This window comes from Rhineura floridana, chromosome 22 (genome assembly GCF_030035675.1).
Source record: "Rhineura floridana isolate rRhiFlo1 chromosome 22, rRhiFlo1.hap2, whole genome shotgun sequence".
Classification (NCBI taxonomy): Eukaryota; Metazoa; Chordata; class Lepidosauria; order Squamata; family Rhineuridae; genus Rhineura; species Rhineura floridana.
The window spans coordinates 19769478-19784022 of NC_084501.1; the positions used below are offsets into that span (position 1 = coordinate 19769478).

Sequence of the window (14545 nt, forward strand, 5' to 3'; positions counted from 1 at the left end):
CCTGTTTTCATAGTAGCCAACCAGATGCTGATGGGATACCACATCACTTGCCATACATCTGGTGGAGGGCACTCTAGTCCATATGGGCTGACCCTGTATTAAATGTGTTATCTGTGCTATTGTTTTGCTGCAACAGACTACCATGGTGGGTTACTCCTCTGGAATTAGGATGGTGGTCACTTAATGCATCACACACACACCGACTTGTATAACATTTGCATATGCAAATATATATATGTAGATAGGCCAATTTAGGGGACAATTTGCTATAATTTCAATGTATCACCCTCGTAGGGTGCAAGACTGTGACCAGGTGACTTGTGTGCCTCCTCCTTCCACTGTCTGGGTGATGCTTGTGAATATCTGCATACACTACTACACTAAGTTGCTAACTGGATGGGCAACTTTAAGCCCCTCAACTCCCGCTCTGCCTACTTTTCTTTCTCTGTAATGTGGACTTGGATCACATCCCCACCACACAGGAGAAAATATGGCCACCATACATTGAAAGCCCATTACTTCCCCTGCAAGAATCCTCTAAACTTGTTTGTTAAGGGTGCTGGGAATTGTAGCTCTGTGAGGGGTAAACTAGGGTTCCCAGGATTCTTTGGAGGAAGTCAAGTACTTTAAAAGTATGGTGTGTATGTGTTGCCTTAAAGCAGACAGCTTCCCCCCAAAGAATCCTGGGAACTGTTGTTTGTGAAGGGTGATTGGGATTAGTGTTTGTGAGGGGTAAACTACAGTTCCCAGGAGTCTTTGGGGGAAGCCACGTGCTTTTAATATATGGTATGGCTGTGACCCCGCAGCCCTTCAAAGAGAAGATGCTTTTAAACAGAAGACTCTGTTTAAAGTGCCCTACCTGGAAATAAAACGCACAGCAGTTAAAAGCGCAGCAAATGGTGACCAAATGAGATGTGGCAAAATACACTTCAAGGGAATTCAAGCTCCAAAAATAAAGGGAGTTTAATGAAAGCAAAAAGGGAGGGGGAACTAGGCCAGACCAGAAGTAGTTGCACCAGGGGACTCTATATGAGAACGGACCTCTGAAGGACGATAAAAGCGGCCGGACCGGAAGTGCTGTGATGGTTGGGAGGGGGAAAACCGTGTGGGGACCCCGGATAGGATGGAGGGGTTTTGAGGAGCCTAGTTGCCCCAGCCCCTCTCTTCCTCCCTCCTTCGCCTTGGCTGGCAGTAGCAGAACCCTGGTGAGCTTCGGCCTTTGCTCCGTCGCCATAGCAACGGTGTCACACGGTTTCGCGGCCGTCCTTCCCTTGCCGGGAGATGGGGGTCGGTGCGGGGGGGGGGCCGCCGCGCTTATAGGGAAAGACAGAAGGGATTTCTTTATTCTCCCCTTAAGGCTTAAAGGGTGCCAAGAGTCTCTATGATGTGGCGGAGCTGAAGGGTTTACAGCAAGTACCGGAGCGGGGGTGGGGATGGGAAGACTTTTGCATGGAGAGACGGAGAGATGTCAGTGCTTTGATTTCTTTTTAAAATAAGAAGTGCTGGAGCTTATAGCTGCTTGCATCCTAGAAGCCAGCAAGCCCTGTTCTCTCATCCTAGAAATGTGTGTGTGTTTGAGAGAGAGAGAGAGAGATGGAAAAGCACTCTGTGTATGCTTAGAAACCATCTCTACAAGGCTGCAGCCTTTATATGGCTTGGAGGATTGGAACAAACCCTCTTGTCATGGTTGGGCCATAAATAAAATAAATAAATAAATAAATAAATAAAATTTCCTGGTGAAGGTTGGTCTTACGGTAACATTTCCTCCCTTGATGAATGGGGGAGGGTTTCTGATTTATTAGATTTATATCCCACCCTTCCTCCCAGTAAGATGGATCTGATTGACTTCTTAACGCTCTGATGGATTTTCTGACAAATAGAGCTGGTGGTCCTGTTGAGGCCCTGGTCTCACTGTGGAATGATGACACGCAATTGTCCAAAACAATTGTCCAAGTCCCTTCTCCAATGCTGTGGAGTCCATGCTGCCTCTTGGTATTCCCAGGAGCTGCAACAGACTTAACAGGAGTAGGACAGATGACAGCTAGAGTGGAAATGGCAGAGGACTCACAACAGAGATAACTGAGCACATGTTAAAGAGTGTGTATTTGTCTTATTGCAGGGTGGTGAAGGCAGCAAAGAAGATTTACTTTGCTGTGCTTTGCTGCCTCTACTGCTTTCTTAAGCAGCCATCTAGCAAAGCTTTTCCAAGTGGTGAGAGATTTGAAAAAATGGAAATGGACTGCCTTCAAGTCGATCCTGACTTATGGCAATCCTATGAATAGTAATGGTAAGAGGTATTCAGAGAGGGTTTCCCATTGCCTTCCTCTGAGGCTAGGCCTCCACAGCTGGCTAGGGCCTGCTCAGCTTGCCACAGCTGCACAAGCCAGCCCCTTCCTTGCCCGCAAGTGCCAGCTGGGGGGCAACTGGGCTCCTTGGGACTATGCAGCTTGCCCACGGCTGCACAGGTGGCAGGGCACGTAACCCTGAGCCACTCCCTGTGGGGGTGATCTTTAGCTGGCCCTTGACACCCAGGAGACACGAGCGGGGATTTGAACTGACAGACTCTGGACTCCCAGCCAGGCTCTCCTCCCCACTGTGCTATACCAGCTGTATGGTGAGAGATTTATCATCATCTAAACTGTGAGAACAGGATGCTGGACTAGATGGGCCACTGGCCTGATCCAACAAGCTCTTACGTTTGTGTGGTGGTGGGGAACCTTGACTTGTTAAAGTGGCATAAGAGTGCTTTTAAATGTATTGGTGTGGCTGCAACCTTAGTTTTGACTTACAAAGCCTTGGGTTCACTTGTGTATGCCTCTCATTTCTGCAGGCCCTGCCATGAAGGTGAAATTGAAAAATGTGTTTGTCATCTATTTCCTTGTGTCCGTGATTGGCCTGATGTATGCACTGCTGCAGCTGGGTAAGTGGCAAAGGGCGTGTGTGTGTGTCTGTCCTGTTGTGATTATTTAAAGGACTTTTAAAACATCTTTTGTGATAGCCGACCCTACAAAGGTGCTTCACAATAGTCATTAAAACAGTAAGAACATAAGAACCTGCTGGATCAGGCCAGTGGGCCATCTAGTCCACCATCCTGAAGTATATTCTGGTTGCCTTTTGGATGGGTTACACTTTAATAACTCCTTATCTGCTGCTGATATTTTGAATCCAATTTGTTTGCCACTCTTATTGCAAATATTTTCATGTTGTTTTTGTTACCTTTGTGTAATCTTATTAGACAATTTATTGGATGGCTTTAAAAGAGGGTTCGACAAATTTACGGAAGAGAAGGCTGTCAGACAGTGCCTGTTAGCCACAATGACTATGCTGTGCCTCCACAGTCGGAGGCAATATGTTTCTGAATACCAGTTGCTGGAAACTGCAGGAGGGGGGAGCGCGCTTGCACTCAGGTCCTGCTTGCAGGCTTCCCAGGGGCATCTGGTTGGCCACTGTGAGAACAGGAGGCAGGACTACATGGGCCACTGGCCTGACCCAGCTGTAAGGCTCTTCCTAAGTTCTTTTGAAAGCCGTGTGCTTTCACTGTGGCTGTGAGTCCAGTACTACATCTCACAATCTCTGGCGTGGGGAACCTGAGGCCCTCCAGATGTTGCTGAAGAACAACTCCCGTCATCCCTGACCGCTGGACATGCTTGTTGGGGCTGTTGAGTGTTTGTATCTCAGCGACATCTGGAGGGCCAAAGGTTTCCCCACAACGTGCAGCAGGTGCATGCTGATGTCCCTTCCTCTGCCCCTCAGGACAGTCCTGTGACTGTACCCAGCACCTGAAGTCAGCCAGCGACCTCATCCATGCCAAAGAGAAGAAGGTGACCCAGCTGCAGAGTGAGCTGAAGCGGCTGCAAGGGCGGCAGAAGGCCCTGGAGCCAGCAGAGCCACTGCTGCCCATCATTTATGCCATCACGCCCACCTACGCCAGGTGAGTTCTGATTATGCAGGTTAAGTGTGATGGAGCTGGGCGAGTCATACCCTCCCACTGTGAGAGCCTGCTCTGGTATAGAATGGGGCCCCTCTGGAAAGATTTGTGTGGTGTGACACGAAGGTACTGGTACCACAGCGTTTGGTACATCGCTGTGATGGAAAAATCAACCCACAACGCAGAGTTTTGTATGACACTTTGGAAGCTGATCATTTTATTGCAGTTTGGTGCCAATTCATTGTGTATGTTAATCAGAACAATCAGAATCCCCCCCCCAATACGCCAGGATATGGACCACTTGAAATACCACAGTTTTATTTGTCTTTTTTCTATTTAATTATACACACCCACGTCTTTTTGTGTGTGTGTGTAAGTCACACTGATGACGGACTTAAATTTCTGTTTCATAGTATCATGCCACCGATCCTTAACTCCGTGCTGGGATGTTGTTGTGTTATGCTTGGATTGTGCAAAAATGTCCGTTGTTGACTAAATGTAGAAGCAGGCCAATGAGGCCACTTTTAGATGGCATTTCTGAAATGCAATAAATATGATTCAATGATTTTTGAAATGCAGTACAATATATACAAAAGAACTGGGCCCGTCTCAAGGGAGAGGAGAATTGGGTGGTCCAGTGGGCGTAGCGCATGAGTGCTTCAGAGATGGGGAGAGAATCTTACGTGTGAATGCTTGGCAGTGACCTTTTGATGTGGGTTCTGCTGTAGCTGAGTTTCAACGGCCGGTTGACAGAGAGAAACATCTGAGACAATGAATGATCGTAGTGGGTAGGTGAGTGGATGGCGAGAGTGCGATTGGACGACTGAGTGCTTGTACGAATTATATTATGATGGCTGGGAGTTTACATTATGCTGTCTTGTAATGTTCTCTGACTGTATTTATCTTGATGTTGTGTTGATGGATCTAGATCCTGTTTACAGGTCCGTCCCCCAAAGCTTCTTGGAGATTATGCATGATGCTACGTGCATCTGTCAATATATGCATGTTCCCCAAGGCTTGTTGGAAGTTCTTTATGTTGACCAGGAAATGTGCACAATTCCTTCTTCTTGGGTTGTTTTTATGCCCATTCTCCATTAGGCCAGGGGAACATACAGAATGGCTGGTTGTGGCACATTAACTCTCGTAAACTGCGTCGAGAATTCCAGAGAGTAAGCTGTCTATAAATGGATATAAATAATAAATAAAAAATATCTTTCCAGATCCACTGACGTCAGAGGGAATTCCCCTTTGGGGGCCGTAGTGTAGTAGTTCAGGGCATGCTTTGTTGCATGCAGAAGGACCCAGACACACAACCGCTGGCCTTTCCCCTTAAGAAGGATCGTGGGAAGGAAAGTCAATGGGAGAGGTGCTGCCGATCAGAGGAGAGGAAGGAAAGTTTCAAGCGGCCTTCGATTCAGTTAACCCCTTGATCCATCTAGCTCAGTACTGTTGACAGTGACAGGCAGCAGCTCCCCAGAGTTTCAGACAAGGGGCTGTCCCAGTCCTGCTTGGAGATCCCATCGGGGATTGAGCCTGGGACCTTCCGCATGCAGAGAGGTGCTCCACCACTGAGCTGTGGCCTTTTCCAAAGGTCCAGGTCTTGCAGGACTCATAGCTATGGATGATGCCCACTGTTGGAGGCAGTAAGCCTGAGAATACCTGTTATTGTTGTTGTTATTCATTTGCTACCTACCCTTCAGCCAAAGGTCCCAGGGCAGGCTACAACCGTTTTAAAATACAACAATAGAAACCATTTAAAAGCAAGCTAAAATTCCCAAATAGATGCTGTGAATCATAGGTGGGTAGTGTTGCTGTCACTCTTGCGTTCGGCTTCTGGGCTTCCCATAGGCATCTGGTTGGCCACTGTGAGAACAGGATGCTGGACTAGATGGGCCTCCGTTGGTCTGATCCAGCCGCCAGGCTCTTCATGTCTTCTTATGTTCTTAACCAACCAATGGTTGGGTTCCATCTGAACCAGCTTCCTAGACATCTGGCTTGCTTCCCTCCTGCTGGCCTTCTCTTCGCTCCCCCCCCCCACAGGCTGGTCCAGAAGGCGGAGCTGGTGCGCCTGTCGCAGACCCTCATGCACGTGAAGAACCTGCACTGGATCGTGGTGGAGGACTCGCTGGCGAAGACGCCGCTGGTCTCGGAGCTGCTGGCCCAGAGCAGCCTGCGCTTCACGCACCTCCACGCCGAGACGCCCAAGGAGCACAAGCGCAAGGAGAGTGACCCCAACTGGCTGAAGCCGCGGGGGGTGGAGCAGCGCAACTTGGCCCTGCAGTGGCTGCGGGAGAAGCACCAGCTCGGCCAGAAGGGGGCTGTCTACTTTGCTGACGACGACAATACCTACAGCCTGCGCCTCTTTGACGAAGTCAGTGCCTGGAAGGAGGAGGAGGGGAGGGGCTGGAAAGGCGGAGGAGGGGACTCAGCGGGTCTCTGCAAAATTCCAGAATATTCCAGATTTTTAAAAAAAAACTTAAAAAAAAATAAAACGGGGGGGGGATTTCTTGCTCTGCCATTTTTCCCTCTGGCCCCGCCTGCCACTGGCACATGGCCCCCAGAAGGTTGCTCAGAAGGGAATGCAGCCCTCAGGCTGAAAAAGCCCCCCCCCCGGTGCAACCTCATTTTTTTCCCCTCTGCGACCTTGAGGGATAGAACCTTGCTCTGTTTAAACAAAAGTTTTGAAGGATTGGGGGGAATTCCATGGGAGTAAATGGATTCTCTCCTAGATACACTCCGCAGTTGTGTCACTTTCGACACCCTTAGATCCTTAAGAAGAAGGCCCCAGAGCTAACGGGGCGGGGGGGAGAACAAAGGGAATTATCTTTGCGTACTAAGGCTGCAGCCCTAGCCCCACCTGCCTGGGAGTAAGGCCCAGTTGAACTCCGTCAGACTTCCTTCTGAGCAGACAAGGTTAGGATGGTGCTGCCAAGTGGCAGGTGTTGAGCAGGTTTATCGCGGTGCTGGTAGGCCTGGGGTGAGGCTCCCGGTTGCACAAGAGATGGGGACGAGCAGGTTGTCAAGGCAAGGGCTGCCCCTGGACAGGGCCAGCCTGCGGGACTTAGATGAGCTCTTGTCAGTCCTCCCAAGCCCTCTTTCTTCATCTCCTCCTTCTTCTCCCCAACCAGATCCGCTCCACCAAGCGCGTCTCGGTGTGGCCCGTCGGCCTGGTGGGCGGCCTCCGCTTCGAGCGCCCCCTGGTGGAGAATGGTAAAGTGGTGGGCTTCTACACGGCCTGGAAGCCCAACCGGCCTTTCCCCATGGACATGGCCGGCTTTGCCGTGGCCCTCGAGCTACTCCTGGCCAACCGGGAGGCTCGCTTCGACCAGGTGGCCGAGCGCGGCTACCTGGAGAGCAGCCTGCTGCAGTCGCTGGTGTCCATCGAGGAGCTGGAGCCCAAAGCCGACAACTGCACCAAGGTGTGTGGGGCGGCGTGGGGAAGGGGGGCAGCGGCAGCGGGGCGCTCTCTGGGGCCGCATCCTTCCCAGCCTGGTGATGTTTTGGACTGCAACAGGGATGGGGACCCTGCAGCCCTCTGGAGACTGTTGGACTTCGGCTCCCATCAGCCCCAGCCAGGACGGCCAACGATCGGGGCTGATGGGAGCTGTAGTCCAGCACCACGTGGAGGGCCGCAGGGTCCCCACTTCTGGGTACAGCAGTGCCGGCTGGGGCTTCCGGTCCAGAACGTCTAGAGGGCAGCAGATCAGGGAAGGTCGCTCTGGAGTCTGGCAAGCGTTTTAACAGACAGTCACGGCGGTGGGAGGAGGGCATGCATGCGTGGCGGGCAGCGAGAAGGAGCTTCACTTCTTCAAGCGGCGGGAAGGTCGCGGCAGCCATTTGAGGCGGTGCAAGCCTGGCAACGGATCTATTTTGCCAGCCGAGAGGCAATTTAGGACAGCATCAGCCAAGGCAGGCAGGGATAGCCTCAGTGGTAGCTGGTGCCCATTGTGACTGGGTGGGTAGAAGGCCAAGAGACCAACAGTAGGCCGAGCCAGCTGAATCTACCTTTGCTCCCCTCCTCCTCCTCCTCCTCCCAGCTGACTCTGACAGGCAGCAGCCCTCGGCTGCTTATCTGCTGTCAGACCATTGGTCCATCCAGCTCTGGATGATCGCCTTTGACTGGCAGCAGCCCTTTGGTATCTCAGGCAGAGGTATGTCCTACCCAAGACACGACAAACAGGAAATGTGGCTGGTTGAACCTTGGCCCTTTTGCATGCAAAGCGTGTACTTTCCCCAGGAGCCATACGGCCCTGTCCACCCCTTTCATTGGCTTCCTGTGCCGGTTGTGGCTTCTTGCAGGTCATTCATTTATTGAGTCATTCAACGTATTTATATTCTGCTGTTTAGCCAGAAAAACGTCCAGAGCAGCTTAGAAATCAGTAAGAGCAACACAGCCCTTGCCCTCATGATCACCATCGTTAGTGTAGTTAACAAAATGTAGACGCTGCTCACTCAATCACAAAGATCTCTTAGGCTTTTTTTAAAGAAACAAAATTAAAAAGGCATGTCATGAAAGGGAAACGTGGTAAGGAGGGAAGAGGAGAACAAGCCAACCCAGACACCAAATTATTGATGTTACAAGGCCCTTCAAGACCGGCTTGAATGGAAATGGGCTGTTCATGTTTCAGAAACCAGGCCTTTGCAGCCTCTGAGAAATAGCCAGGCGAGCCAACCCTCCTGAAAGTGCCGGACGTTGTGGGACTTAAAGAGTGTAGGGCCTAGCTGGAATCTGCCAGCTTCTTGTGAACTCCTCTCGTGGCAAGTAATCCCACAGAGGGATGCCGGTTGGTGCCGCCCACCAAGGGCAGATGGTCCTGCTGCTGTCCCTCACACAGCAGTTGAAAGCGGAGGAGCAGGAAGCATTTCAGAAGCATCTCTTTGGGGAAGGGAGATAAATAAAATAAGCCTCTTCGCTCTTGCAGGTGCTGGTCTGGCACACCCGGACCGAGAAGCCGAAGATGAAACAAGAGGAGCTCTTGCAAAAGCAGGGCCTCCTGGGCTCTGACCCCGGCATTGAGGTCTGAGTGGACCCCGCTTGGCCACTGGGACGATGACAGTGCCTCTGTGGGGCGTGGGGAGAGCTGGAAGGACCCGGCCAAACTGGATCGGCCACGAATGCTGGAGCTTTTGACTGCCTCCTCCCTCCCCATCCACAGACAAAGCGCCCTGGAACTTTTTTATTTATGACGTATGAGCCCCCAGGAGCCCCCAATGAAGAGGACACAGTCTTATCTCCAGTGAGAAGAAACTTGATTCATAATTGCTGCTACCTACCCATCCTTGCTGGAGAAATGCCTTCTGTTTCAGCGCCCTCCCTCTTTTCAAACATTTCTTCCTTGAGTGCTGCAGCCTCCTACCAGGGAAAGAGGCCCCACCCGCATTTGCCCCCCATCTCTTTCTCTGGTCCTCTGTGCTTTGTTTCCAAACGGATGTCCTCCTTGCCAGCAAGGCTTGGCCTATACTCTTGACTGCTGTCTCCTGCAACAAAGTGCTTGAATGATGAAGGGTGTTGGGGTGCTTAATGAAATCCACAAATCCCACTCCCTGAGTCCCCTCCCCGTTTTTCACCATGTTCCCCCCCCCAACATTCCAAAGAGTCACCAAGGGGACCATCCTGATGCTACTGTAATAGCTTGCCGTTCCAGACCCGCGTACCCCTCCGTGGGTGGACAAAAGGTACGTGAGATTACAGGGGGTCTTCAGCGACATTCTCTTTGGAATAGGCCCACTGGACTGAATGGGCTCAGTTAGTCGTGTTGATCAGTTTCAAATGGACTAACGTTGGCTACAACCTCAGGCCTGTAGTCACAGTAGCCCAAACTGCAGATCTGGGGAAACAAAGTTGACAGGAAGCAATAAGAAGGAGTCCTGTCTCCTTTTCCTCATCTGTACCCCTTCCCTCAATCATACGGTTCTTTTTCTTTATATCTGAGACGGGGAACCTGTGACCCTCCCAGATGTTGCTGAACTGTAACTCCCGTCATCTCTGATCGTTGGCCATGCTTGCTGGGGCTGATGGGAGTCGTAATCCAGCAACATCCAGAAGGGCCAAAGGTTCCTCACACCCAGTATTTGGGATGGGAACTGGATGCCAGCTCCCATCAACTCAGACGGTTGGCCGTGCTGGATGGGGCTGATGGGCATTAGGAGCCCAGCCGGAGGGCTGCCAGTTTCCCCCTCCCCTGCTTTATGTGAAGGAAAGCGGCCCTTGACTAGTCGAGGGCCTGATCCCGGGGAGGGGCTGGTACCCCTCTCCCCATGTGAGCTCCTGAGTGTGTTTTTTTGTGATGTCTGTGCCCCAGTTGCATGTATCGGCGGCTGTTCCAGCAACTTGCATGTTAACTGCTCAATAAACGCGTTAGGCCCAGCTGCTTCCCTTCTTACTGGCCTTTTGTACCTTGACCGGGTGTCTTGGGATTGACTGACCGCTCCATTATTGCAGGGGTGGGAGGACCTGCTGGCCCTCCAGAAGGTGATGGGCTCCAACTCCCATCAGCCCCAGTCAGCCCGGCCAAAGGGCAGGTGGATTGGGGGCAGCAGCCCAGCAACGCCTGGAGGACGCAGCAGGTTCTGCTTGACTGACTGGCTGCTCTTCCTTCGCCAGCCTCCAGATGTTTTGGATTACCTGTCCCATTGGAACATAGGAAGTTGCCTTACACGGAGTCATACCGTAGGTCCATTTAGCTCAGTTTGTCTGCGCTGACTGGCAGCTGCTGTCCAAGACGTCAGGCAGGAGTCTCTCCCACATGGAGACACCAGGGATTGAACCTGGGACAATGCTCTGCCACTGGACGTGAGAGCCATTGTCCAAAAGCACCTGGATGGCACGCAATGGGCAAAGGTGCTTTATTGGGGCCTCCGCGGTTTCCAGCGCCACCGTGGTCAAGGCCTCCGGCTGTCCCTGCCCTAGTGATTTCCCTGCCTCTCCTGAAGTTGTGGGTATGCCACCCATATACACAAAAACCATTCTGTGCCCAGGCATGGCAAGTCCTGTACAAAGACAAAGTGAATACTGCAGCTTGCATGAATCACGCGGATATGTTACATGTGTGTGTTTTCTCCCAGGTTTGCATAATTTAGGGTGAGGGGTTTGCCAGTCACGGAGAGGAGGTCAAAACTTAAGTAGGCCCTCAAGGCTTGCCCCTTACGACTGGGAATCGTGTTCACACTGCAAGTCTATGTGTGTATGTGGCTACTCAGAAGTAATTCCCATTGAGCTCCATGGGGACTTGCTCCAGATAAGTGAGTGCAGGATTGCAGCCTTAGTCGCCTTCCTGGTTTGTTGTTAGATTTCAGTCAGCGTTGCTCATGTCTTTTGCAACCATGAGGGCTAGTAACTTTTAAAAAGAAAGAAAACAGAATTTCAGAAGAATGAAGGAACCATTGTGTACTCACAGCCCTAACTGTGTTTCCTCTTGCTCTTGCCGCCACTTGCTGGCCTCTCCTCAGCCAAGCTTAGGAGTGAAATCTTTTTGTGCGTGAACTGATTGCAGAAGATCTCAAGGGAGCCATCTTTTTCTGGATGCTTTGGCAGTGCTTCCACAGCGTGTTGCATCCAAGCCAGATTAGCTTCCGCCACGTAACGCCCTCCCATACTCCATGTCCAATCTAAGCATCTATAAGGGATTATGAACCTCATGCCTAGGAGCCAAATGTGGCCCTCCAAGCCTTTCTCTGGATCTCTTACTAGCCCCGCCATGCACTCTCCAGTCTTTTTCCCTTGGCTGAAATGTGCCGTTGCATTCTGAATTCTCTCGCTTCCCAGGGTAAGGCAAAGGGGTGCAAGTCTGTGGAAACTAGCCTTCTGTACAAAGGTAAAAATTACATTTGTTGCTCCTAGAATCAGAATCGTGGAGTTGGTAGGGGCCTCTGAGGCCACTGAGTCCAACCCCCTGCTCAGCGCAGGGATCCCTGACAGGTGGCCTTCCAGCTGCCTCTTGAAGGCCTCCAGGGCTGGAGAGCCCACCACCTCCCGAGGTCATGGGTTCCATTGTTGTATGACTCTAACAGGAAGTTTTTCCTGATGTCCAGTCAAAATCTGGCTTCCTGTAACTTGAGCCATTATTCTGTGTCCTGCACTCTGGGACGACCGAAAAGAGATCCTGGCCTTCCTCTGCGTGGCAACCTTTCAAGTACTTGAAGAGTGCTATCGTATCTCCCCTCAGTCTTCTCTTCTCCAGGCTAAACATGCCCGGTTCTTTCTGTCTCTCCTCATCGGGCCTTGTTTCCAGTTCCCGTTCCCTGTTCATCTTTGTTGCCTTCCTCTGAACCTGTTCCTCCCACTTTTGCCTCTGGCCCCGCCCACCACTGGCATGTGGCCCCAGGAAAGTTACCCAGAAGTGAATGCGGCCCCTGGGCTGAAAAAAGGTTCCTCATCCCCGAATTGTAAAATCCTATTGCAAACCTGCATCCCACCACTGAGGCAACTGTTCACCCCCAAGAGTGGCACAGAATCCAATCTGGCTACGCTGGTGGAGCATGAAATAGCATGGATTGGGCATAATTAACACTTCATGTGCAAGTGACCAGCCGGGCATCATAGACACCTGTTCTCAGCATCACGCTACGCCTTGGACCAAATGACATATCATTCATCATTGTCTAACAGTCCTCTCCGCTTCTAGGAGTGCAGATAAGGGCTTCCAAGGAAAAGGGTGTGTCTTCCGGGCAGGCTTGAGCCTTGACACAAATCCGTTTCAACTTTGAAAATGGCAGCCAACATCTTGGGAACCAGTTTGTGGTAGCTGAACATATTACCCAATAAGCTGACACAGTAACTGAGGGCTGCCTTTCCTGGGTTTATCACGTGCCTCTAGCCAAGCTGAATGTTCTGGGAAAGGTTCAGAGACGGGCAACCAAACTGATCAAGGGGGGATGGAGCACCTCCTCTATGAGGAAAGGGGCTTTTACTGCATTTGGAGCTTTTTAAGTTTAGAGGAAAGGCAGGGGGGAGGTCATGATAGAGGTGTATAAAATTATGCATGGTTTAGAGAATGAGATCCTTGCTAGCACCTCTCACAACAGCATACATCCCTAGGAGCCAGTCAGCATGAAAGGGGAGATTGTTAGCTGCTGAGAAGAGTCCTCTCAGTGGCTGACTCATCTCCTTTCACTCTAATTGGCTCCAATCACCAGGAAAGGACAAGGAAGCACGTTAGAAGACTCTTCTCAGTGGCTAACACACTCCCCTGTCATGCTGATTGGCTCATAGGATGCTGGAGACACAGGGGCCCTGTTGGGCCCTTGCTCCCAAAAAAGTAAGGGGCCTAAGACCCCCACGAGACCCTGTACAACTACACCTCTGGTCAGGACAGACCAAAGGGAGGACTTCTTTTTTTTTTTTTTTTCAATAATTTTTATTCAGATTTTCATAAAACATACAAGACGAAATCATAAAACATTCAAAGACAAAAAACAAAACCAAAAATAGTCAAACAAAAAAAAAAAAAGAAAAAAAAAAAATAAAAAATAAAGAGTAAAATATTGACTTCCCATTTGTCAAAGATCAAATCAGTTATAAGTCTATAATATATAACAATCCTGTCTCTTAAGTCATATTATAAAATCACTTTCCTCCAGTAGTTATCTTACTTAATCATCAAATCTCATAAACATTACTTTATTCTTTCCACAAAAAGTCAAAGAGAGGTTTCAATTCTTTAAGAAATATATCTATCAATTTTTTTTTCCAGATAAGCATATCGATTAATCCATCTCATTACTAATTATGATAATCTTATTGTCATAACCATAGTCAAAATAAACATTTCAATTAATCCATCACATCAGAATCTGTTAGGTTCAGTAATTTCAGTAGCCATTGTTCTATTATCCCTATTAGTTCCATTTTCCATCTTCCATCTTCAGTAGTCTTGTTAAGTCCAGTAATTTCAGTATCCAATCTTCCATTATCAGTATTCCATAATAATCTTGCTGTCAAAGCCATAGTCATATAGTAAGAGTCTGATGGGAATTACCTCTATCCCAAATATTTTCTTGCCATCCATTCTGAATAGGTTGCTGAAATACTGCTGTAAAATCATATCTCTGTTCTTTTTTTCAAAATACACTGGGTCATCTCTTGAAAGTTTTTCCATTGTCACATGGCTGCAGTTAATTCCATAGATTTTCTCTATATTGGGCTCCATCACATCATTCCAGTCCAGAAGATTATCCATGCCATTGATAACTTCATCTCTAGAATCTTCATTAATTTCTTCAGAGATAACATTGAGTTCCAAACAATAGATTTTATTTCTAAAGTCCATAGACTCCAAATCTTGTTCCTGTTCCACGTTTGTTCCAATCTCCGGGATCTCCTCTCTCACAGGGACCCCTGTTCCAGTCTCCAGGGTCTCCTCTCTCACAGGGACCCCTGTTCCAGTCTCCAGGGTCTCCTCTCTCACAAGGACCCCTATGTCTTTAATCTCCTGTGTCTCCAAACAATAGATTTTGTTTCTAAAGTCCATAGACTCCAAATCTTTTTCCTGTTCCACGTTTGTTCCAATCTCCGGGGTCTCCTCTCTCACAGGGACCCCTTCCAGGGTCACCTCTCTCACAGGGACCCCTATATCTTTAATCTCCTGCTTCATTTTACTCAATTCAATTTTCAGCTCC

The 14545-nt window shown here is 49.7% G+C and overlaps 1 protein-coding gene across 1 annotated transcript; it reads left to right on the forward strand.

The window, feature by feature from the left end:
• Nucleotides 1-1047: 1047 nt before the first annotated feature.
• On the forward strand, nt 1048-10291 carry B3GAT3 (beta-1,3-glucuronyltransferase 3). The gene is made up of 6 exons (XM_061606324.1): nt 1048-1205; nt 2831-2920; nt 3754-3931; nt 5969-6299; nt 7057-7347; nt 8851-10291. The coding sequence occupies exons 2-6, from the start codon at nt 2839-2841 to the stop codon at nt 8950-8952; spliced, it is 984 nt and encodes a 327-aa protein (XP_061462308.1). The 5' UTR covers nt 1048-1205; nt 2831-2838; the 3' UTR covers nt 8953-10291.
• The last annotated feature ends 4254 nt before the right edge of the window (nt 10292-14545 follow it).

Coding starts and splice junctions, on each gene's coding strand:
- B3GAT3 (XM_061606324.1), top strand. CDS start 2,839: ATGAAGGTGAAATTGAAAAATGTGTTTGTCATCTATTTCCTTGTGTCC. Junction 6,300..7,056: donor GCCTGCGCCTCTTTGACGAA/GTCAGTGCCTGG, acceptor CTCCCCAACCAG/ATCCGCTCCACCAAGCGCGT. Junction 7,348..8,850: donor AAGCCGACAACTGCACCAAG/GTGTGTGGGGCG, acceptor TCGCTCTTGCAG/GTGCTGGTCTGGCACACCCG.